Below are 27,249 nucleotides of genomic sequence, written 5' to 3' on the forward strand. Positions count from 1 at the left end.
TTTGGGGACGTGTAACGCTCCTGCCCTCTCATGACCTCTTCATGTACGCAGAGATGGTCACCACACACAATAAGGATGCAAATTTTGGCAAATTCTATTAACCAATCATAACCATTATTAACAGCTAACCAACAAGCTTTAAATCCAACACATGACCAAACTGGCACATAAGCTAGGAGAATAACAAAATACTTATAACAGTACTTAGGCATTAACTAACAAAGTAGCAACAAAACTAAATTCATAAAATTTTTCAATAATGTGAAAGCAATTTATAACTGCCTGTAAACAGTGTAGGTTTTAAAGTAACAAGCCACTTTTTCCAATGAGTAGCGCTGTAGCGTGACAAAATGTTACATTGCGTTTTTTTTGCTACCTTGAACAGCACCACACAGCTTTACAGGCGAATGAATAACTTGAAGCTCCCAAAAAGTCCAAATCATTTTAATAAATCACTTTGTTTGTAAACTTATGTAAATTAACCAGTGTAAATAAATGATTGATTGATTCACTTGAGTGCCTTCATGTAATTCCCGGTCTCTTCTTTTTTTAAGCTAAATATGTTTAAATTGTTTTTTTTATTGATTCAATTACATAAAATAGGGCATTTTTTTGTTTCATTGGCTTTGTTTAGTATACATGTATCTGTTTAAATAATGTTATCACCCTAATTTCTCAATGTATTAATTGCAGAGTTAAATATAGAAATGTCTCCCCTTAAAGCTGATTTGTGTAACATTTGTTGTGTTAAAATACTTTCTTCCAGCAATCCCAGATAAATATGAAGAGAAAAATATAAGTAACCCATTCGTAGCTTCACTTTTCAAAAATTTTAAACACTCATCTCAGTGACAACAAAAATTCCTTTTTGTTTTGAGTGACCCATCTAGCCCGACACAACAACATTGACTCAACCAATGGAAAGCTGTATGAAATAAATGTATATTTGAGCAATTCTGTTTAGTGGCACCAGTGGTGCTGAAAGCTTTTTAGTAGCTTTTAGTCTGTGTAACTCCCTTTTTAAAAAGGGTAGCTTGATTGTAATTTGACCTCTTTAAATTATGAGTAGCTTGTAGCTCAGGACGCCATGGTTTCAAAGTAGCTTCCCAAACACTGGAGAAAGAGAGAGAGAGAGAGAGAGATGAGAGAGAGAGAGAGAGAGAGAGAGAGAGAACGAGAGAGAAAGCAACCAATATTTTACTATGGCTAGTGGCAGTGCCTTCGGAATAAACAGTGCAAATTAAATTTTTCGAACCATGTGTTGCATCAAAACTGGGAACTCGCCCGCTGTGTAAACAGACTGCAGGGAAGATCATGTGTGATTGTTTGCAGACAGACTCTGAATATTTACCACAAAAATGAAAACTGTGTGAGTAAACACATGAAAAGACATGATGAGGGTTTGTATAGGAGACTTTTTATGCTGAGCAGACACTTTGAAGAGGCGCATTTCTCTTTTGGAAGAACTATTTAAAATGCAGTCTGTGCCTATATAGTATACAATCTGTTCACCAGATCCTTGGGCACTATTTGCCCTTGATAACACTCTCACAAGGTCACATCCTGGTGACTTGCACACTCACGCACACATGTTAGTAAATAGTTTTCTAAATGTAATAGCATTCAACAGCATTCATTTAAAAACATTTTTAACTAAAAACAATGAAGGTCTGTAATTATTCATGTCATGACACATCTTCTGGGTTAATGTGTTCATGCTTGCAAGTGAATAAATTGTGAATCATCTGGAATGCTTTGGAGTTCTGTTTGAATGGGTCTTAAATAGTCATCTGACCTTCATCTAGGTCTATAAGACCCCGTTTTTACCTGGTATTAAGATCACATGTGATCAGACCTAAATACAGGTCTATAAAACAGGGTCTAAAACATTTTGAGATTGGATCACAAAACCATATCCAAATGTGGTCAAAAACGCATGTGATCAGAACGCATTTGTGGTGTAAACGCTAATCTGTCCTGTATGCGTCCCAGGAGCAGTGAAGCACCACCCCTCACCTGTCAATCAACTGCTGCACTAAAACAAGATTTTAAAGTTTGCCGGTAATGTGGCTTTAAAAGAATATAACAGTTTAAAAAGTGGATACATACACAAATCATGTGCCAGGAGTTATTTACACAAAATGGTGGGTCCACAAGGTGGCAACACTCACATCTGAGCCATTGCTGTCATGAAGAAATGCTAGAAGAAGATATAACTGCCACTAAACATCAGGAAATTAAGGTAAAAACAGTGGATGTGCACGTCAGGATGTGTGTGTCTAAGGAGGTCAGATACCTGCATTTGTATAACACCAGTCTGGAGGAAAAATAAAGACATCTTTATGGATTTAAACTCTTGAAGAGAAATAGCCCGGTGTCTTATAGTAGTCGTAGCGTGCATTTTGAGTACACTTTGACAGGCTCGTGTTCGACTGTACACTCATGCAGAGCATTCACATTAGATTGGAAGTATTCAAAGGGCTTTAGCCAACAACTCAAACTCTAACCAATTTAAATTGAGCCTAACAATAGGCTAATCAGAGTTCATCTAATGTGATTTAATAATGTGCTTTTTGTGTCAGTGTTTTGTTTATAACTGAGACCATTTACTCTGCAACACGGAAAACATGCAGTTACATAGACAACAAAGTAATAATTTATATTTATTTCAAAGTTGTGTTATTAATTATCTGTAATTTGAAACAGGCTATCATAAAAAGGAAAGCCATCAAACCATCAGTTTTGATCGTGGTCTAAATAATTGGATATCAGTATTGGCACGTGCATCCCTATTAGAAACCATTTTGCATTTACATTTATGCATTTGGCAGATGCTTTTATCCTAAGCGACTTAGTGCACTTATTACAGGGACAATTCCCATGGAGCAACCTGGAGTTAAGTGCCTTGCTCAAGGACACAATGGTGGTGGCTGTGGGGCTCGAACCAGCATCCTTCTGATTACCAGATTACCAGTTATGTGCTTTAGACCACTACACCACCACCACCACCATTTTATAATCCTGTCAAATCTTAAAAGTTGGCCCACTCAGAATCTACATATATTTTCTGTTCAGATTGTGTGGGGAGTTGTTTACAGTAGTAAAATGTGTTTATATAAGAGTGAGAACTGCATTTGTATTGGTAGCAGAAAACATAAAATTAGTCAGACTATTGACTAAATGAGCATACAAGAGCCTGGGGATGTGTAACATTTAGCAAATGACAGGCATTCTGCTGAATGATGAAAGTCTGCAAAAAGATTTTAGCAGGTGGATGTCATAACATCTCAAGCAGTGTTCTGCAGTATGACTTGCAGCTGACCAAAAAAATCATGTCCATGATAACTGCCAACTCTACTCATTTGAGAGTGACTCTTATGGTAGCTGAAAGCTGAACAATTTAAATTGTTATACATTAGATTTTTTGTGAATGATGGGGTTTGTAATTCTGTGAAAACCTGCAGAGCTTTTGCAGAATTCTATAAGTGCATATTATATGCATCTTATTTGGATGTCCAATCAAATCACTCCTAAACATGTCATATTGCACTTGAACAGAATTCTATTGTGAAGGCAGGTCAAAGCCACACCTGAATACATTTGACCACCTTATACCAATTACCCTCATTATCCCAGATGTTCAAATGACTTTTCCATCAATTACCTTGATCTTTAAACCAGTAGTCAATAACGATATACTGGTATATAATGTTAGTAAAAGCTTTTAAACAATAGTGTCTTGACTCTTTATCAAGATATACTAGCACATCAGATATAAGAATCCATTTTAGAAGCCATTTATGCAAATAATCTGGATAATTTAGAATGATTTAAAGAAACAGTTAACCCCCCCCCCCAAAAAACAAAAAACAAAAGAGAATTCTGTCATAATTGTATCACCCTCATGCTGTTCCACACCCACATAACCATCTTTCTTCCTTAGAACACAAAATTGCATGCTACGTAGAATGTTCAGTCACCATTCAATGTCATTGCATGGAGAAAAAAAAAGATGCAATAAAATTTAGAGCTGACTGAAGCTGATATTCTGCCTAAAATCTCCTTTTTTTTTGCACAGAAGACAGGTTTGGAACAACATGAGGATGAGTAAATGCTGACAGAATTTTCATTTTTAGGTAAATTTAAAAGTTTTCACAGCAGAGTGTGTGTATTTGTTAGTTTTGTGTGTTGCAGTGTGTAAGAATGAGTCTGTCAGTTTTCCAGGCGCAGTGGGCAGAATCAGCTTGGATTCTGCCTTGAGGGCACAGCTTGCCACTCAAACACACACACACACACACACACACCCACCCACACCTGGAAGCATGACTGAGGGTGACGGAGTGAAATGAAGTCTGTTGTTGGGGAGCTGGTCTCTGGTTTTCCTGCCATCTGTGAGGATTTTATACCACAGTGCATTGCTTTGCCAACCACTTATATTCCCTTGTTTCTTTCTCACACTCACACAAAACAGAGAAATCTATCTTCAGTAGATAGGATTTTTAGTGTAGTCTAGATTTGTCAGCTCAAAGGCTCTCTCAGACATAAGAGTCATATACAGTGTGCAATATATGAGACTACTAAAACAACAAAGCCTTCCACAGAACCCAACTCATCACAAACTGTAATTCCTATGTATTGTATCTCCCACAAATATCCAGACTCCTTTTTCAAAGTCAGTGTCTTCATCTACGACTGCCTGTCCTAATACACTTCTATTAACACCCCGGAAAACATACAAAAATCATAGTTGATGGATTTCAATCAATCTTTCTGTCAATTTGTGCCTTCCATGAAATGAATGAGAGGCCTCTGTCTTCAATTTTGAATATCTCACTCATCAGGATTGATTATTTTCAAAATGGCTGTTCCATTATTCATTATAGGGATCGGTTAACTACAAATGTAATTGTGATTGAGAAACGTGAATGAGAAAAAAAAGGCCATATGCATATATTATCATCTTATAACAGATTTCACATCAAGGCTGTGTTATTATCATTAAGGAAATCAATTTGCTGGAAAGTGGTACTAAATTGAATTCTAATTTGTTGAAAGGTCACTAAAGATTCAATAAATGTAAATCAAGCATGATCTGATATTCCCTGGCTTTACTTTATAAATATATATATTAAAATATATACTTTAATAAATATTAAAAGTGAGTGCACTCACAAAAAGCCATTTCTTGCCACTTAAATAATTCAGTGCTGTGAAAAACATACATACACTATTGAAATGTGTATGACTTTCCAATGACATTTGTTTTGTTTTTTTAATTCCCTGATATTTTCAAGTTTTTCCATGACTGTGGAAATACTGTGATATTGACAGCAACAGCTCTCTTAAATGGATAGTTCACTCAAAAACTGAAAAGGAGAAGTTAGGAAAAGTTAAAGCTTCAGTCATCATTCAGTCTCAATGCATATTTTGTCCATACAATGAAAGTGAATGATGACTAAAGCTGTTATTCTAAAATAATACAGGTTTGGAACAAAATAAAGGTGTAAATGATGACAAAGTTGAATTTTTAGGTGAACAATCTCTAAACCATGCATTAGAGCACTGGTTCCCAACCCTGTTCCTGGACGCCCCCTAACACTGCACATTTTGTATATTTCCCTTTTTCGACGCACCCAATTCAGGTCTTGGAGTCTACACTAATGAGCGGATGAGGTGTCTTTGATTAAGGAGATGTCCAAAATGTGTAGTGTTGAGGTGCCTCCAAGAACAGGGTTGGGAAGCACTGCTTTAGATTATCCAGACACTAATAAAATAATGTACATCAACAACTTTTTAAATCTGCAAAGAACCATTTAGTAAACTCAAGATACTTTATTACTGATCCTAAAGTGCTGCAAAAAACCATTGAAGAAACTCACTGTCGGGTCCTTCAGTAACGTGTAACGTGCGAGGAAGAGCAGCCGGTGGACATTTTTTGTCCCCCTCCAACGTGCCCTAAACAGACTGTGTAAACTGCATATAGGGAGCGTCGGCCCTGCACAAAACTATCATAAAAAATGTATGGAAACCTACAGATTATGCATAGTATTGAGAATATTGCTTTCAGTATGCTGAAAGAGTCTTCCAGAAGATGTTTCTCTAAGATCTGTCCTGTTTAAAGCAATGCTGCTAAAAATAAAGAAGTCAAAAAGCAAAAAGAAGTCAAGTTGTGGGATGACTAGTCAACCTTCCCGACCCATTACTTTTTATGCAAAAGTAATGGTTAGACGTGAAATCAAGAAAGAATGGAGAGGTGTCGAGGGAGCGTGAATATGGAGAGAAAGAGAAAAATTACTTTGACACATTCTAAGCAAATTATAATGACTACAGACTAACCCAAACCCTAAACCTCCCTCTTATAGAAAATAAATTGTTTTCCAATTAAGAAAATCCCTGGACGTCCCTAAAGGGAGGTTTTGTCAGATTAAGCTAACCTATGTGGACAAATTTGCCCCCAAACTATACTGCCTTGCATAAGCAAAACACAGTAACTACGCATTTCGTCAAAAAGGAGTTATGACTGAAATGTGATCTCTTAAGCTGTGTTTGCACAGCAGGAAAAAAATTGTTTTTACATTTTTATTAGGCCGACTGTTCAAACTGCAAGTTATATATGTAGCCGGACCAGATCTATTTTCTGGTTAGACTGCAGTCGCTATTGCTAGCATGTCCACATTAGTTTGCAAACTTGCATAGGTTCACAATGCTTAATCACAATGGATGTTTTGCCATTATGCTTTTCATGAGGGCCGTATCTAAATCTGAACACATTCATCACAGACAACAGTATAAAAACTAGGAAAGGGTGGCATATGCAATGTTTGTTGCTGCTATCACTGCGGGTACCACAGTTAAGTGAAGGACGTTCTATAACTGTTGAGAAGCTCAAGGCAATCGTGTTGTGATGGCTCACAACCAGTTTGTGCTAACACACCTTAAGGCATCTCTTTGGGGTGGGTAAAGCTATTATCTGTGTTATTGTAAAAGAGCTTTGCACTGCTTTGGATGCTCTGTGATATATGCATGACATATGTCTTCTTGTCACAAAACCTGATGTAACAACCTCTCGCACAATGAATGACGAATTAACCACATGAAATCCGATTTGAACATTTAGATTTAGACGCATTAACAAAAATCAGATTTTAATTGGATTTCAAACCACCTACAATGGTGGTCTGGAAAGGGCTTGTGATAATCAGATTGTATCTGTTCTGTTCCTGTTCAGACTGGAGAAAAAAAAAAAAAAACTGGTTTGAGTCAGACAGGCAAAAAAATTACAATATAAAAACTATTAAAATATCTTAACTTGTTCAATCAAAATAGGATGTTATTAAGTTTGAATATTGAATAAGTCTAATGTTAAGTTCAGTATGTGGACAAATAATTTAAAAGAAAAGTAACACCCAAACACAGGCACAGTTTGTTTTTCTATCATAGTGGGGACATTCCATTGTTTTTATATTGAGCTAATAATATTTTATATGGAGTGACTTTTTGCACCCATGTGTAAATGGCACCTGCCACACAGCACGTCCATTTGCACCCCAATAGTCAAGTGGAAACAGGAAACACGACAAACGGCGTTATAAACGTCGATGCATTGGCATGGGGTGTAACGCTGGTGCGAATGTGCCTTTACGTGCGGGCGAGCTGGGTTTGATTCAGCCTTTGTCCCAATCTTTTCCCAATTCTGTTTCCTGTCTCCCCTCTAAATATTTTCTTTAATACTGCTTATAATAATAAATAAAAATTTATATAAAAGGTAATTTTACTATAGTAATATTGTAATAACCATGATTTAATGCAGTTAACCATGGTGTTTAATATAGAAACCATGTTTCATTTAGTGTTTACACTACAAAATAACAAGGTGATACTAAAGTTACTGTTGTAAATACATGGTCAAGTTTTGTAAAGGATGGTTAGGGGTAGAGACTGGTGTAATGTGTCTGTAGTAGGCTTGTTCTGATACCAACATTTTGGTTTTGGTACGACTTTTTTTTCTTTTCTCCCATTTTTGCCCCAATTTTGGAATGCCCAATTTCCAATGCACTCTAAGACCGAGTGGTTGGATTCGAACTTGGACTCCAGGTGTGGTATTCAGCATCTTTACTTGCTGAGCTACCCAGGCCCCCGACAATACATACAGTTTTATATATATATATATATTTTTTTTTTAATTCAATTTTATTTTCAGTAAAATAAAATGCTGCACAACAGAACTAGGTTCACAGTATTAATGGGAAGAAAAATAAATCTGATTACCTGTGGCACAAGGCTGCTATGGCTGAATCACAACATGCCGATAAAACACTTGCATTTGTGATATTGCTTAAAGATAATAATAAAAACAAAGATAATAATATTATTATTAAAATATCCATTTAATTTTATAGAGTTGTTATTATAAGTATTATTGGTACTTTTTGAATATGAAATATTTATACAGTAGTTATATTTTTCTGTCCTCAATTTCACACATCCAGTTGAATAGAGCTTTCAATTAAGCAGGACTTTTATTTTGACAGACCATTTAGTTCTTCCTGTTTTTGATGGATTAGTTATATCAAGCTTCACATTGATGCTGGGATAATCCTGTTATGACTCTCGAGCTGAAATCTCTGAGCTGCACTGGAGGAGTTTAAGTGTTAACAGCCGTTTATCCTCTAAAAACACTGCATGAAAATTAAGCACTAGTAGTATGTTGCGTTTGTGTGAGTGTGTGCGCATGCGTGCAAGCGTATGTATGTGTGAAGCAGATGACAGAGCAGAACCTCTTGTTCATTCTGTAGCGTGCAGCACATGTGACTGTATAATATTTAATTCATTAAAACCCTTTTGCTGTTTAAAGATCACACTTAGCCATATCAAGATTTTTTTTATATTATTTTCAAATGGTCACAGATTTCATCTCAAAACGATCACATTTGCTAATTTTGCTAATGACATGTACCAAAATTAGCAACTGTCACCTCTGTGAGGCTTCTGGTTTGTTCCAGTTGTGTTTACGTTCTCTTCATGTGTTTCAGCATGGGAACCTTGATCGTTGCCATGGGAATGCTGATCGTGCCACCTTTCAGCGGATGAGCGGCACCCGATCATGATTTGTTTTCTGCCTATATATATCCCACTCTGTTTCATGTTCTTTGCGAGATTGTAGTTGTGTATTAGTTAATCACCACGTTCTCTCTGCCCTAGTCGGTCCTGTTTCGTGTTTTCTATATCGGTTGCCTGTCTTCGCTGTAGTGCCTGGATTGTGGTTACCTTCCTGTTGGTCGCCTCGCTCACCTTGACGCTTCACCCGAGTATTCCTTATCGATTACCTCTCTGCACTGGATCTGCTCTTCATACAACCACAACGCACACAAACCTACGCACACACTCTCCTCCAGAGGATTCCTTGTGGATCTGTGCTCTACACCACCACAAACCACACAAGCCTATGAACATGCTCTCCATCTCCACTCTGCAATTGGTGCCGGGCTCCCCTCATGATTCATCAGCTCTGCTGTGTTAAATGATCAATACAATCTGTCCTTTTGCCTCCGCACTTGGATCTCTGGTCTCTGATAGAACAATCTAGCCTCTGACAGAGGACATGATATCGTACCTTTAAAATGTTTGGGGTATTGCTATACTTTGTTAGTACTGGTAAACCACGCAACCCTTGTCTGTAGGATTCTAAATAATCACAATAAACATGCAGCAGTGATGCCCTATGGTGTATGTAAGGGTGCAAATAATATTTGCCATGGTTTGCACTGGGGTGTAAATATCATCTACCTTTATTTGCACCACGTTACAAACAGCACCTGCAAATTTTCACCTTTCACATAAACCCTATTCGCACACAAATCTTGTTGCTTTATTATTGAGTATGTTTATTAAAGAGATTCCTCATGGGGATCATTAGCTTGTTCCCAAAATGTAGGATGCACACACACACACACACTGACCAGCTGAATGAGGAGGTTGTTTAGGTCTGTCAGTGGTTTGTTGATGAGCAGTAGCTTCTCTGCAGCAGCTGTGTCTTCATTACTGTCTGATCTCTACAGAAAGAGAGAGAGCATTATTAGATTGAGATGATGGGGATAAAAAACAAGAGGCTGAATGCTAGGGAAATAAACAGAAGAAAATGAGGACAGTCAGTCATTGGGGGAATGTTCAGAGAAGAGAACTTAAGACCCAACACAGCTGAGGATTGAGCATCTAAGAGAATCTTGCTCATGTTATCATCACTGGAAGTACAGTAGCTTCAAGCAGGGGCTATTTTTTAACAGACACTCTCTTGAGGTGCAGGGGTCTCTGCACATGCTCAGCTCAGCTCTGCTGCTGGAAGAGAACAATGTGTACAGCTCGCTGTCTACAATCAGCCACAAATTCCTATTCTTTAATAACAGCTGTCAGAGAGAGAGAGATAAAATTAGACAGCAACAAGAACGCATTAGAAATGCAAACTTTGTTACCCATCAGCCATCAGCAAGAGCAGCAGTGCTGTGAGTCTGGTTCAAAAGTTCATCGTGCTGTTTCTCGCTGTCTTATTCTGGTTAATGTTTCTGTAAATGTTAGTGTCTGGGATCCTTACGCAGATTGACAGTCTAGAGCAATGAAATTACTGCAATATAGCTACAACTACAGAATTTTCACAATTAAATGGCCTTCACTCATTTCAAATATTAATGATGGAGTTCAAGCTAACATTGTGAGAGAAACTGTGAATAACTCTCATGCGGTGAAAGTCTTTGGGAACGTCTCCCTATTCATTATCACCCAAATGAATTTGGGTTGTGCGGGCACTTTTTAATAAGCTTTGCATTTTTCTCTCTTTCTACCACTATCTTTCTCTAGCACTCGTCTCTCGTTTTTTCTCACAGAACTGAATTCCATTACGTATCCCTTTCTTTATGTTGTCCATGCATAAATATGTATGGAAGGATGAAGAGTGAGAGACAAAGGGCAGGGAGGGATCATGAGGGTTGTAGGGAGGAACTGACAGGGGAGCCACTACCTGAGTGCCACATTTACAACTTTAAAGTGCTGTTTACCATGGATCTAATGAAGCATATTTGTAAAAATTAGGGTCACAATGGTCAACTAATCAACTAGTTGTCCAACAACAGGCTAGTCAATTATTGACATCAAATAGTTAATCTAGATAGGGCTGGACGTTATGGCAAAAAACATTATCACAAAATAATTTTTCATATAATTTCATATAATTTCTAAAAAAAGAAGAGAAAACTAAATCCTAAACATTCTAAATGGTCTTTACAAAACTGCATTGTGGGCCCAGACACAGCCAATGCAGTGGTGTCTAAGGGATCTTCTATGAAAATATTACAATATTTTATAGAGTTTATCAATTGAGTGCAGTTGGATATGAATGTTATAAGATGATCTGTTCATTTTGAATCATAATGAATTAAAATTATTTTCATATTTCTTTACATACAGATATCCAAGTATGGGGGCATAGAAGCCCCTATGACTGAGGAACGATACTGTATGAAACTTTTGAAAATGTAAAAGTCTAAATGGACCATTTTTCTATTTTCATTAAAGTGAGAAAGACTAGGCTACCTTGTCAGAGATGATGAAATCTGAATAATTTCACAAATTAGAACAGAAATCTATTTGTTTATTATTAAAGGCTTGGAACATGCAGATTAATAAAACTAAATTTAGAAAGAAAAAACGTTATGGTCTAAAGGCGCTCTGGAAAGACGCACCTCATGTTTACTCACATGTGGGGAAAAGAGGAAGCGGTTGCGGACCGGGACAGGGCATCAGTGAAGCGTGTTTCAGTGCTAGAGAAAAATATTCAAGAATACAGCGCAGAAAGATCAGATATGATGTAACCGGAACAGATGTTTTGTCGCGCTGCTCACTAGAGACGATGAGAGGGCGTATTCGTCGTCATGATGTCTTGCAGTTAAGATGAAATCAATCTGGGGTCCGGATCCGGAACGCGGTGACCTGCGTAGCGGGGGCAATAGCAACTTCATACAGTCTGAGGCTGTATTTCCACTGACGCGTAAGAAATTCACACAATGCCACTCCAAACACTAGGGAACCGCTTGCCCCGCGCTGCTGTCAATTTTACAATCCACCTCGCGAGCTTGACGCTCGGCATCCCTAGAAAGGAATTGAAAGCGCTCACATTCGCTCACTACGCGTCAGTGGAATCATACGATAAGAAAGCCAAACTGCTAGCGTTTTTAGCAACACGCGTGTCTAGATGTAGAACCCACGCTAAATATCGAAAATTACTCAAAAGCTTATCATCGATATCAATGAGTTTTTATCATGATAAATATTGATATTGTTTTATTGCCCAGCCCTAAATCTAGATTTTTCCTTTTTTTATTACGATTTTTTTGGGGGATAGCGCTTTAATACTTAAACAGTTTGCATAATAAAAACTTCCTTTAAAACACTGCCACTACAAAAACACACAGTCAGACTTTGGCCATTGGTTTGCATTTGACAGAATGCATTCTTATGCTAAAAAAGCTAAATGCAGCACAATGAATAGAATAAAATGCAGATGTCTCAAGGTACCTGGAACCTGATCTTGTGTAGGGGGTCTCAGTAGCGTACCCTGTAATAAGGGCATTTAAGGGAATTTCTGTAGCACCCCCTTTTTCACCTAGTCACCAAAACCGGTACATATGTAATTCTCATTAAGTCAGACAAATTTTATAATTACGGTTTATCATTAGCCCCGCCCAACAGGAAATCTGTTATTTTGGATTTTTGGAAAATTGTAGTCTTTGAACTTTTAAATACGCCTCATAGGCGATTCATGTGACTGGCCCCAAATATGGGCAACATTATGCTAAGACATTGAAGATGCTAAATTGTGAACAGATTTTTGATTAATTGAACAGTGTTGCCATGGTGAGGCAATAAATTACTCACAAAAAAGGGAAACAGGAAGTGACTTGTATCTACTGTGTGCATTGTGCAATTTAGATCAAAATTTAGCTGTATGTTTGGTCTTCGGGGCTGATCACATGGATATGGCTATTGTGGGTCATGGTTGTAGAGCCACCAACTGGCGGCAGGAAGTGTCTTATAACAGACTTTGAAATAGCCCTCTTATGTTTACCTGAATTGCTTCCAAATTGTTTACAATAATGTCATGACACTGCTGATGTCAAATTATTAAGGGAATCTTGATATCACATAGAGTGTTGCCATAGCAACGCATTACATGTTATCATTCATTTCTTCATAAATATGTGCAAAAGTTAACACATGGGTGTGGGGGGCTCTATAACGCCACCTTTTGACTAAAGTGGTGGGGTCAGTTTCAATTACAGTCACCAAACTTAGTACATATATTGTTCTCATCAAGCCAGACAACTTTCAAAATAGCAATCAGCTCTCAACAGCAAGTCTGCCATTTTGGATTGAATGTGCATTTTTGCAGGCCCTGAACTTTTGAATACTCCTCCTAGGGGATTCATGTGACTGGCACCAAACAAAGACATTGAAGATGCTAAATTGCTAATTCATTTTTGATATATTGATTGTTGTTGCCATTGCGATGCAATAAATTAAGGGTACATATGTGAAACAGGAAGTGCCTTATATCTTCTGAGTGCATTGTGTGATTTTTATGAAAATTCAGCATAAAGTTTGGTAATGGGGTTGATCACATGGATGCAGCTATTATGGGTCACAGTCAAAGCGCCACCAACTGGTGGCAGGAAGTGTGGCACTTACAACAGACTTTGAAATTGCCCTCTTATGTTTACCTCAATTGCTTCCAAATTGTTTACAATAATGTCAAGGCATTGCTGATGTAAATTTGTTAAGGGATATTCGATATCTTAAATAATGCTGCCATGGAAATGCATTCTATTCCTTTCTTCGGGTGTTTTTGAGGCACTTGTCATGCTTAAAATTTCATGAAATGTTGCACATACATCAGAGTCGTTGGCCATTAGGTTTGGGCAAATGTTCAGGCATGGGTGTGTCAGACAGCCTCTGTAGCACCCCCATTTTCACATATAGTCACTAAAATTGGTACATATATATTTCTCTTTAAGCCGGAAACTTTCATAATTATAGTCATTATTTACGGCCAACAGAAAATGTTGGATTTATTGAATATTGCAGTCTCTGAACTTTAAATACTCCTAGGTCATTCGTGAGACTATCACCACATTTAGACAACATTATGCCAAGACGCTGAAGATGCTAAATTACGAACACATTTTGATATATCGAACATTGTCGAATTCAATTAAATTAATGGCGAAAAATGAGAAACAGGAAGTCTCTCATATCTTCTGTGTGCAATGTGTGATTTAGATAAAAATTGAGATGTATGTTTAGTCTTGGGGGCTAATCACATGTATTTGACTATTTTGGGTCATGGTCATAGCGCTACCACCTGGAAAGTGCAGCTCTTACAACAGACTTTAAAATAGTCCTCTTATATTTACTCAGATTGCTTCAAAATTGTTTCAAAAATAGGTGGAAATGGACCAGTTCTGCTTGGGCCCATCATTGCTGCTTGCAGTTATATCTACATTTATACTCTTTCAAACAAATCACCAAGTAAAATGGCAGATTATCATTTCTTAAACACTTTTCACCCTGTTCCTCACACAATTCTACCTTTTGACTTTAAAACACTTTAACTATAATGCATGCCATTCAAGGGGATATATTGAAACATTTGTATTGCATCACCAACAACATTTACAAGCTTGTTTGAGTGGGATCAAATTGCGGGGTAGCTCAACTGATAGAGTGAGCACTTGCGATGCAAAAAAATGCACAAGTACGAATTCAGAAGAGACATTGGAGCTGAAAGTATCATAGAGGTACCACAAAATGACATGGTTACTTCAGCAATTGTGTTATTCATCTCACAGTTGCTTTTAATTAAATTAATGTTTAGGTTTAAGGTTTGGGGTAGAGAGCAGTGTTGAGTAACATTACTTTTAAAAGTAACTTGTTAAAATATTGCGTTACTCCTTAAAAATGTACTTAACTTAAAAAAGTTATTTTATTGGAAAGTAAAGCGTTACTTTTGCGTGCATTATTTTTTTCTCACAGCCACTTTTTCTTCTGATATGCTATGTATTCCATACAAATAAGCCATGCATTGCAGGCAATTAATATTACAGGTCATGCTAGCTGTACTGTAAAACACTCAATACAACATAGTAAACAATCAGATATTTAGTAAGTATAAATATCGTCATATTTATAATAAAGAATCAATATCATGAATATGCATGATTTCCTTTTCCTTCAACATGGCAGCCAATATGAATAATGAATAACCACTGTCATATCTGTCATCATATGCTGTGCCCATCAACAATGTCAGAGTCAACTTAAGATGTCAGGATACAATTCAGAGAGGAATGCCAGTCTAACATGTTCAAGGAATAAGTCTGATGAATAAAATAATATTTTACACAGTGCATGCTTGTTTTGAGTTGACCCACGGTGTGTGGGTCAACTCAAACACCACAACTTCAGAGGCGCATGTTGATACAACTTGAATGGAATCAATTTTAATGCTATTAAAATGTCATAAAAATGGTTTGTTTCATGAATCAAACTACTTTAAATTTAGAATATTTTAAGAAACCAAGACATTTTCTCTGTATACACAAACCATGTAGAATGTAGCTTAGAGTCACTGATCTAGAGTCAGCTTTTCTCATCCCATTCTCCCACTTACAGGGAGCTCTAACACAAAGGAGTACGGCAGCAAAAGTCTGTAAATTGAGCGAGTATTTCACCCTGTGTATCATGACGTGGCCAGTGGAAAACTAGTCTTATAATCCCTCTGCCTAAATGGGTTTACTGATTTTTTAATGTAGTGTATATTATCACATGAATCAACCACGTTTCACTCAACCGAATGTTGTTGACCTCATATCACGCTAAAAACACAAAATTTACATGCGCGTTAGCGAGTTGATTGACAGGTGATGTCTGTCTCTAAAAAGTGATTGGCTCTTTTACCTGCATGGCGGGACTTCCATTCTACATCCATTGACTGTTGGACACTAGAGCTTCTTGGTTGGGCATTCTAATTTCTCCCATTCATTTAAAAAGTAGTGTCTCTACCTACTAAATGGTCTCTGGCCTCACACTAAATAAAAATACAATGCCAATCAGGCACTACCTCTTCTCCCCAAAGTTTCACACTTTTACTCCTGATTTATTGCAATACAGAGACAGTAGAGGTGTACAAAAGCAGCATGTTACTTTATTTAAAAAGTAACTCAGATATTATGGTCTAAAATAAAAAAATACTGCATTACATAACTCATTATTAGAAAAAAGTAATCGGATTGTTACTTTTATTGCATTACCCCAACACTGGTAGGGAGGATGGTTGGTTTTGTTCATTTTAAACTCAATAGAGCATTAACCTTAAAAAAATTAATATATAATTATTTGGGAGAAAATGTAACTCACTTTCAGCACTACACAGTGGACATTTCACATCCGAACTGTTGTGATATGTGTAATGAACCACGTATTATCATTTTGCAAATATGTTGCCACAGTCACATTATTTTCATGAGATCAGGATGGTCTTAAAATTAATTTATAAAAATTATACTTCTTTTAAACATGCAAGATGAGGAAAAAACTGCAAAAAGGCACAGAGGTCAAAGACGTCTGTCAATAATTGAAAAACAGTGCAGACGGACATCAAACGAGTTGTGTCCAACCAGTAAAGACAGTGTGTAAATAGTTCTATTTTTAAAAACGTGTCTCAAGGCCCCAGCATTTTGTTGCAATCGGTTGTACTTTGTCTAGCTGTGTATGAAAACAAAAACTTGACTTATGTAAACACCCGCCTAAGACACACGTCTTGTAATAGAACTCGAAACAAGCCTAATTATACAGGGCATCCTTAAAGGTGATGCAAGCGATTTTTTTCATGGAAAGGCATGCAAAAAATAATCCTCCTCCCTGAAAGATATCACTGAAATAACTGTTCTGACCACTGTGACAATGTCTCTGTAATGTCTGTAAAAGTAAAATAAAAAGTGTCCTCAGACATTCATTCTGTATTCATTCATTCTAACCAATCAGATGGCATCTGAAGCACTTTCTGCCTGTCAATCATTTTACCATTCTCATAGTGTTGTCATTGCAGCAAATGATTGAGGCTTAATTGAGGCTTAAATGTCAGTAGAGGCCACTATTTCACCACTGTTGTGTTTGACAAGTGTGGGAACATGCATTGTGTTTCAACCGTATCTATATCTATAGTTTCAATGGTATCGGTGTGGTGTTTTGTTTTATAGGGGCCATGGATAAATCAACGGCTCAGTCTCGTGGAAGTTAGAATGGCTACAATCGCTTACAGCACCTTTAAGACCAAGTAGTCGACTAACTGTTAAGGCAACCCACTGACTAGTTGATCTAAAAAAAAAAAAATTCATATTGCACATTCCTAGTAAAAATAGCACCAGGAACTATTAGATGTCAAGGTAGGTGAATAATAAAATGCTGGAAATTTAACACGAATGTGTGCAAGCCCGCTCTCAGTTATTCTGAGAAAGATGTCCACGGTGAGTAATTATGGGTAAAGTTGTGGTTGAATCCAGTGAGCTGGGAGTGAGCGGCTGGATATATTCTGCTGGTATCTGCATAGCAGTTGTCACTGCATAACAATCTAATCATCAGTGAGTAGTGAATCCAGACATGAACCCACTAACACCATGCCTACGGCGACAGTAGCAGGAAAGCGATCCCTGAGGATTTGGTGGGGGGATCAGGAAAAGAGCTCAAGAAATGAGGGTGACAGAGTGAGAAATTTTTACAAACAAGAGGGTGGGAGACAGAGTGAGAGAGAGGCAGAGGTAGAAAATAAGATAGGATATCCATAAAACAAGAAAATTAATGGAGCAGTGCATGGCATGATAAATGAGAAAGATGAAGAGAATGAAGGAAGGAAGAGGGACATCAGGTATATTTTGTTCAGCTTATTTTAACAGAACACACTTTCTTTAGCAGATACTTTACCAATGGTGTTTAAAATCATATAGAGAACAGCCCCATATTTATCAATTTGAGTGACATTATATTGTATAGTTTAAATAGTCAGACTTCTGACTATCAACATACAGTCTGGTACATTTACTTAGATAAACCTGCCAAGAAAACCCCTCTTAGAGAGGAACAGTGTTGGGGAAGCTACTTTGAAACAGTTGCAATCCAAGCTATAATTTCAGTAGCTAAACTACAGTCAAGCAAAATAGTGTGCTGTTACAATCCCTTCTTTTGATTGTAGTTTTGACTTGTTATTTTTTCCCTTGTTTTGCAGATTGGTAGTGGCCGAGTTGACGAATTGATGATCCCGCTTATTAGTTCTTAAAGATTCACCTGTGCTGACGGTTCCATGTGGCTTTAAAACCGGCGCTCTACCAATCTTCAATATTTTTTTTGTTGTTATTACTTATTTTCTTTTTATTAAATTATACTTTGAGCCAGTTATCTAACATGTAGTCGCTTACTGACACGGCATAAGAGCCAGCCATGACAAATGGGGACTCCGGGATTTGAAACCGGATGCTATGGTGCTATGATATACAGTGACATTCTAGAGATTATTTTCTTCTGTTTCAGCATGTCAACTGCCCCTATGCACAAAGTGAGGTCTATAAAAAAATTATTCTGGTATGGATGAACTTGACTGACCTGCACCCAGACCTGAAGACTTGCACCCAGACAAGGCCTAGACCTGAACCCCATTAAATATCGAATTTAGGCTGACAGCATTTAACAGTATTTGAACAGATCAATTTACACAAAAAAATTAAGTGATAAAAATCGAAGCAAACTTCTATCTTCTATCGGAGTCAAAATTATGTTACTTTATGTGTGTCTCAAAACGCTGAATATCTTAAAAGATTCAAAGCCACAAAACTCACAAACTTTAACAATAGTTATTTTTGTGCAATTTGCATTAGACGATCAATACAAAAGTCCATGGATGTGCGGTCTTGAAGCTGAGAATAGTTTAACATGGTCTTGCAAATATAACCAAATTCACACATTTAGACAAAATTGCAATCAGAGTCAGAGAATTACAGCAAGTAGTTAAAAGGAGTAAGATAGTGTCCAATAAAGAGTCAGAGAGTTGAATACCTGCAGGGCAAGTCGGACAACAGACGAGAGGTGTTTAAGCAGGCAGTGGATGATGTCTAGAAGACACAGGAGCAGAGAATAGCAGCTCTTCGGTCCTGACTGCTGTTCTTTCTCCAGATACAAGCCAGAGACTTCCACTAAGACATTACACACCACCTCAATTACACCTGAGAACAGAGACACACAGTTCAACCACTCTTCTATACATCCATCTGCTCTGTCTGTTCATCTGATTAATTTCTCTCCCCCGTTTCCACAAATAAACAAACACACTGAACTAAACATACAGTGCCTGACCATTTTAGCAAATCAGCAGTTGTCTGTTACATTTTACAAAACACTTGACTACAAAATAACCATAAATGTCATAGTTATGTCAATAAAAATAGTCTTAAAAAAATCTTAAATCACAGTGAAGTGGAAACATTTAATGTGACTTGCAAACAAAGGGGGCATAGAGATGCAGTGTTCTCATTAAAATATTCTATGTTATATAATCTCAAGGATGTCAAAAAAGGAAAGAAAAACAGTTTACTCTACTCCAATATGCTGTCCTGAAAAAATAGGCGATGGCCAAAAAGAGCCTTTTTAATCCATTCAGTGGAGCTGCGTGAATGGTAGACCTTGGATTTCAGCTTTGAACATTCTGTTTGTGGTTCTCACATGTGAAATATGTATTAGAAAGAAAAAAGAAAAAAAACTACAGGTGATTTAAAAAAAAATCCTTACAGAATCGGACTAACCTACAAACATTTTCCACAGATGAAATTATTTTAAAACAGATGAAAATTATAATCTTATAATCTGAGTACAGTATCTTTGCCTCCACCTTGTCGATATATATTTTTTTCTTTCTCAGAATTGTTGAAACATTAAAACTGAATGAACAATCTGTTCATACTGAAATAATGACTCTCTCCTTTCTCGGCTAAGTGCTCAGCACAACCTGATCTGCCACCCTGCATCATGGGAGATACTTAAACTATAAGCTGGAAGGTGAATGCACATTTAATAAGTAAAACAGCCTTCCTTTCATGTCAATATACTGTTACTACACATTGACACCATGTATACTATATTTTGAAAATATTTTGCTTTTTATTCCTCTGCTTACCTATAGACTAGTTTTGAAACTAAAGAAATACTCTATGGTGCTATAGTTTGAGCATCTGATGTGTTCTGCGGTGGCTGCAGTAAAAAAATGATAATAAAGAAATTAAAAAATACATGTCAATCCATGAAAATCATGCACTGACATTATATATTAGTCAAACATATTCTATTCCTCTAGAGAACATGTGCTTTTCTTTCACAGTTTGTGGATTTTTGAAGTATGCATTAGTGCATGCTTTTTTTTTCCATACTTATTTTGGCCAAAACCCCTTGTGCTATGCAAGATGTTTCATATATGATTCGTTTGCAAAGGTTCAGCAAATTATTATTATTTTTTTTTTTACTTTTTGAGTTTATTTGAAATGTAAAAATGTATGTATTTGCCATGAAATGTCTTAAAGGTGATTTTCTTTAAATAATTTGAATTTATAATTTGTTGCTTAGTGCATTCAAAATGTTATATGTTATAAATAAAAGTGTGATATTTAACCACATTTAATTGTACGTACCAATATTACAATACATAGTAATCAACAGCAATATTTACCTATTTATATATTTTTAAAGGGGTAGGGTTTAGATTAGTATTAGGGTAAGGGTAGAGTTAGGTTTAGAATTAGGGGTAAGATTAACAGTGTGGAAACGAAAGAATCATGAGAAGAAATTTTGTATGATGCTGCATACCATATCAAGTTTGTTGAATTTTTAACTGTGAATCCATATAACAAGGACGTGTGACCAATAAAAGATTGAAACATCACATCCTGACATTTTGGCTCAATACTAAGAATACATCATTTAAAGCTGGGTGTTTTATTCTTGCAGGAAAGTGATTTTACAATTTTATTAACATTTATTATAATATTATTAGTTATTTGAGACATATTATTTACGTACACCAGAAGCCCTCCCGCATGACATCATATCCTGGTCTGCTGTCTTGTCCGAAAAAAATAAAAACGCAGTGTTCAAATCCTAGTGTGACCGCCCCTTAACTACAGATGTAATTAAATGCAGGTACTTCAAATGTAAGTACAATGCAACAACACGTATGTACATATTAAGTACATTGTATCAAACACTTCAGTACATAGAAGTTAAAGACAAATGGTGTCAGATCTTAATTTTCGAGACACTGATGAGCTAAAATATTATGACCACTTACAGATGAAGCAAATAACATTGATCATCTCCTCACAAGTCCATATGTCAAGGTCTGCATAGATTCGATGGTAAGCGAACAATCAGTTCTCGTAGTCAATATGATGAACGCTGGAGAAATAGTCAGGAATAAAAGACCTGAGTAACTGTGACAAGGGACAAATTGTTAAGGACAGACGACTGGGTCAGAGTTCTCTGAAATGGCAAGGGTTGTGGGGTGCTCCCAGTCAGCAGTGGTAAGTACCTTCCAACAGTGGTCTGAGGAGGGACAAACCACAAACCGGCAACAGGGTGTTGGGGGCCCAAGGCTCATCGATGCTCGAGGGCAACAAAGGCTATCCTGTCTGGTCCGAACTGACAGATGGTCTACTGTGGCACAGTCACAGATAATTTTAATGATGGTTATGGCAGGAATGCGTCACAAAACACAGTGCATCGCACCCTGCTGCATATGGGGCTGTGGTGCCACAGACTGGTCAGAGTGCCCATAATGACCCTTCCATCGTCAAAAGTGCCTAAAATGGACATGCGAGAGTCGGAACTGGACCTTGGAGCAGTGGAAGAAGGGCGCCTGGTCCGATGAATCAGTTTTCTTTTATATCACGTTGACGGCCGTGTACATGTATAACATTTACCTGGGGAAGTGATGGCACCAAGATGCACTGTGGGAAGACGACAAGCTGGTGGAGGGAGTATCTGCTGGAAACCCTGGGTCCGGCCATTCATGTGGATGTCAATTTGACATGTGCCACCTACCTAAACATCATTGGAAACCGGTAACACCCCTTCATGGCACTGATATTCCCTGATGGCAGTGGCCTCTTTCAGCAGGATAATGTGCCCTGCCACACTGCACACATTGTTCGGGAATGGTTTGAGGAACATGATGTTGAAGGTGTTGCCCAGGCCACTAAATTCCCCAGATCTCAATCCGAGTGAGCATCTTTGGGATGTGCTGGACCAACAAGTCGGATGCACGTTGGCTCCACCTCGCAACTTACAGAACTTGAAGTATTTGCTGCTAATATATTGGTGCCAGATACGACAGTACACATTCAGGGGTCTTGTAGAGTCCATGCCTCGGTGGGTCATTGTGTTTTACGGCATGCAGAGGACCAACAGCACATTAGGCAGGTGGTCATAATGTTTTGGCTCACTAGTGTAGTCAATGATCATTGTAAATATATTGTAAATATTCTATGTATTGCCCTGTTTTGTATGTCTGAATACTACCACATGGTCTTACATCATGCTTAAAAGTATACTGTATACCTTACCATCACCAGTGCAGTACATTCTTTTCACACTTAGTCGAAATACATTAATTGGTATTCAGTCAATGCTCCAATGGACTATCCAATGCTCATACAGGGAAAACCACAATAATCCACACTAAATATAGAGTTTACTATCAATCCACTGCATTCCTGTACCCTGGGGAGAACAAAATCAACACATGTGACACAAAAGGGTGAAGTGCCTACTTGGAACATAGACAGTTTTCAAATCCAGTGTATGGGGATGGCACCCAGAAGTGTGCGTGTGGGGGTGTGTGTTGAGCTGTCTAGCAGTCCCAGCAGTAATAATTAGGAGTTTAGTAAGACCTGATCTCACTCTATCTGAGATTAGCAATGCAGTTATATGAGGCGAAGGAACTGCGCATGTAATATGCCACTTGACAAATTATGTAAGATGAATACAGCAGCAATGCTATGAACAAAACAAATCAACTGCTGAGCGAATAAAACACACCCAAGACTGTCACCTCCAATACAAAGGAAATACTGATAAAACCGGAACTGCAGTTTACAATTAGGTGAATTATCATAAATGCACACAGTGCAAAAATTACTTCCGAATTGTTTACGTAAATATACTGAATTCAAATGCACATGCTGTTCCAAACAGAGCTGTAAGTAGTATTTCTGTGCTGTCTAAAACAGAGTTCTTGCCAGACATTGGATATTTATGCTCACAGCTGTATGGTTAAATTTATGTAACTTACTTTCTTTGAGGACCAAATTTATTGCCATTACTTCCCTGTCAAATGAGTCATGCAAGTACAACATTCGGATATGGATGCTGTTGCAGCTCCATGAGCAAAGCGAAAATGCACAAGTCAGCAATTTTCACCCTTGTACAAGAACATATATATAACAAAATAAGTCATGATATATGTCTGCACCATGCAGCCTTATTTGAACACACTTATGTGAGAAACTGCATCAGAGTCAGAACCTCTGTTCCAAATCATTTCTTGCTGCCTACCTAGACAGCATTTTAAGGGATCATAGCCACAGAGGCCCTTCCAAAAGATTAGGGTTACCTGCTTTTGTTCAAAATTTAATTATGCAAGTATTCTTTGCGGAGAAGACAACCTTATAATGCACTGCATCATTGACAGAGAAAACTAAACATCAAAGAAGGTGAGAGAAATGGGAAAAGTCAGATAAACATCTACTTACAGTTCATTAAATACTGAAAAGTAATGTAAAAAACATTTGTTAGCTTAGCAACATGCTGACATAAAAGTTTATTGGAATCAATTGTGAGTCTAGACTCCTGTGTGCTTCACATGAGGAGTGTTGTTTGTGAAGCACAGAGTTGTACCTAAGTTCACATGCACAATATTACACCAATTATGCTTTATAAGCCGGGAAGGTATGATGTAATGCAGTTAAACCGATCAACAAACAAAGATGTTTGACCATCACCCCGATTTTGCATTGCATGTGAACACCTTTACTGCTGTTACATTTCCAGCTAAGTATTGTGTGCATGCCTGTTTATGTTTTGACGAAATCATTGGGAATTACCCAATGATTTCAAATCTCATGTTAACACGTTTTTCTTGCTTTGTTTTTTTGGATTGAGGTAGAATGTAAAAGTAGCTAAGCTACATTAAATTATAAGTAGTTTGTATCTTGGCATGCTAATGTACAGTTTAAAAAGAGCTTCCCCAATACTGCTCCCCATCATGTCTTCCTCAGCCTTCCTTATTCCTTCATTGTATGTTATCTCTCTCACTTTGGCAAATCTCACCAATTATAAAACTAATCTCGCTTTTCTCTCTCTTTCCTCATCTCAATCAACCTTCAACCCCGCCATAACTCTTTCTTTAATTTCCTCAAATTCTCTCGCTCTTTCTTCATTTCACTCTTACCCCCTCCTTCACTCTTTTCTTGCATTTGCATCCCGTGCCCATGCTCTATAGCTCGCATCTAAAAGAACCAATTACAAAATTTTCCCCCATCTGGAGCAGAGCAGGGGCGAGGTGGCTGGCATTAGCAAGATAGCGCTAATTGTCGGGGTTATATTTAGTGACGGGTCAGAGTTTTCCTAGAGCAGGAGTGCTGATAAGACGCCTAATGATGGTGGCTGCATGAGGTGGCCTATAGATGACCCTGTGCTGTAAAAACAGGTGTGGAGGGGAGAGTTTGTTGTGTCTGATCCCAGACAAGAGGAGCATGAGGGGTTGTTGTGATATGGGGAAGTGTGCCTTGCACAGATGTACCAGAAAACAAGCCATTACAGGCTTCTACCAATCTGAAAGGGTTGTGAATATGTGTGCGAGTATTACACATTTTTGTGAGGGCAGTGCTTATTCTCTGCATCATCTGCACCTACATTCAATTTGTAAAAAACACATGTATTTTTGTACAAAATACACATTCTGGGAATATTGGAATTTAAACTATTCCAAATATTTTGAATAAAAGCTCTTCAGTTGAATTTATTCATTGACAGCATTTATGAGACTTCAAGCCCCAATGATCACCATCATATTGCCAAGTAAATCCTAATGCACACTAGGGTTGGGAACCAAGAGCAGGTTCCTATACGGCACCGGTTACATAAATATATATATATATATTTTTTTTTAAATAATAATAATAATACCAGAACCATATGATTTTCATGACATTTGGTTCTGTTAACAGTTTTTGAATGCACATTTTTCCAACTATGTGGAAGGAACAGCATAATTAAATACACCTACACACTCTTACAGTGAAATCGTAAGGATTCATACAACTTTTCTAAATTTGGCTAATTCATATGATATAGTACGACTGCACTTGTTTGAATTCGTACAACTTTCACTACAGCCAATAACGCCGCTGGACATCGTTTCCATCTAATACGCGACAATTACTTGCTCCTGTAACACAACAGCTTCCTATCATGTTTACACACTCTTGACCAGTTAGGTTTAGATAAGGGATATTAGCAAGGGCATAATATTAATAGGCATGTCCGTAAATGCCTCATGTGCGATTTTACACGAACTCATACGAAATAGCCAGCTCGTAAAATATGTAAACATTTTCATGAGACTGGGTTGAAATACACTGACAATGTTTCCTGCAGTGCTAATAAGCAGAAGAGCTGAGCTGCCACTAAATCTAGAGTGTGAAACATATAGCGTGACTAGTGTAGTCTAATTTCTGAACGAACGAGTCACTTCTCTTCAGCTAAATTAATCTTGAAATGAATCAAGAACTGCTACAATGTATTGTAATATTGTTACTACAGGTTCCTGACACCTAAATCAGGCAGTGTAGTTACTGCTCAGTTGACAATGCATAGTTAAAGATAGGAATTCACATTAAGAGTATTGTTTCTAATAGAAAAATAAATGAAATAAATGAATAAATAAATGAAATATGCTAGTGCATTTTTGTCTGTTTAGAATTATTTAATATATAGTTGCAATAGGGCCAATTATAGGATTGCATTTATGCCTTTAAAAAGTTTGTGTAAACATGTCTTTTACAAGAATTGTATTAAATTGGTCTCTGATTGTATATTTGCACAGTCAAAATGTTCTCATCGTTTGGCAAAATGTTGCTTATGATGAAGCCAGTTTTCCCTGCCCTAAGCGTAACTCGCCTTTCTCTATTCCTAAAATCTGATTGATAGGAATGTTATTTCAGGACCAACAAGGATGTTGATCCAAGACCATGTCCTCCAAGGCAAAATTACTGACACCCACCCCCAGCCATCACTCCTGAAGTGAGATATCTCTGGGACAGAGCTCTGAAAATGTGCTACCTCACAGAATCATCTTGAGTCTCAACCTCTCTAGAACTGTGTGCATATGTGTGAACCAAAGCTTTTTTACCTCTGTGCCACCTTGATTCCTTCACAGTGAATGAATCAAGGTGGCACAGAGGTAAAAAAGCTTTGGTTCACACAGTGTCTTGAATGCAGTGAGTGTGTGTGAATTTGACTCATCTTTTGTAGAAAAGGAAACATGGAACACATACAAACGCACACCAACCTACACCAGTGTTTCGCAACCTTTTTTTCTGCCATGGCACACTTTTTACGACTAAAAAATTCTACGGCACACCACTATCCCACATAGGCTAACCATCATCAATATTTTTCCTTTTCAAGAACTTGTCCATGTTTTCTCTCCATCTTAGTAGTGCATTTAATTACAAAGAAACAAACAAACAAACCAAAAAACAAGTCACATACAGTGCTTGCATTAGACATTCTCATCGTCCGTCATTTTGACGGACAGGATCACACAAATTCTGTCATAATCTATTATTATCCGTCATTTTCATTTTCATATTTTAATGATAATAAGACATTTAAAACATTTTAATTTCATTCCCATTTTCATTTATAATCAAGAATTTACAGGACGAGCATATAGTAGATTATGCATTTATTTATGAAGAGAACATTTATTAATGAACAATAGAGACACCAAGCAGATGAATGTTTTCCCCCCCCCCCCGCAGTGACAGAAGAGACAACTAAAACACGACATATGAACAACGCAATATTACAAAAAACAAATACGATTAA

The 27,249-nt window shown here is 37.4% G+C and overlaps 1 protein-coding gene across 1 annotated transcript in view; it reads right to left on the bottom strand.

The window, feature by feature from the left end:
- ulk4 (unc-51 like kinase 4) overlaps positions 1-27,249 on the bottom strand; it is a 199,602-nt gene that overhangs the window by 41,476 nt on the left and 130,877 nt on the right. Inside the window, exons 33-34 of the mRNA XM_052143329.1 lie at positions 19,150-19,316; positions 9,960-10,052 (exon numbers count right to left, since the gene is read on the bottom strand). Coding sequence (XP_051999289.1) covers positions 9,960-10,052; positions 19,150-19,316 — 260 coding nt within the window. The remainder of the gene's footprint in view (positions 1-9,959; positions 10,053-19,149; positions 19,317-27,249) is intronic.

Source organism: Xyrauchen texanus, chromosome 15, assembly GCF_025860055.1.
Source record: "Xyrauchen texanus isolate HMW12.3.18 chromosome 15, RBS_HiC_50CHRs, whole genome shotgun sequence".
In the NCBI taxonomy this organism is placed as follows: Eukaryota; Metazoa; Chordata; class Actinopteri; order Cypriniformes; family Catostomidae; genus Xyrauchen; species Xyrauchen texanus.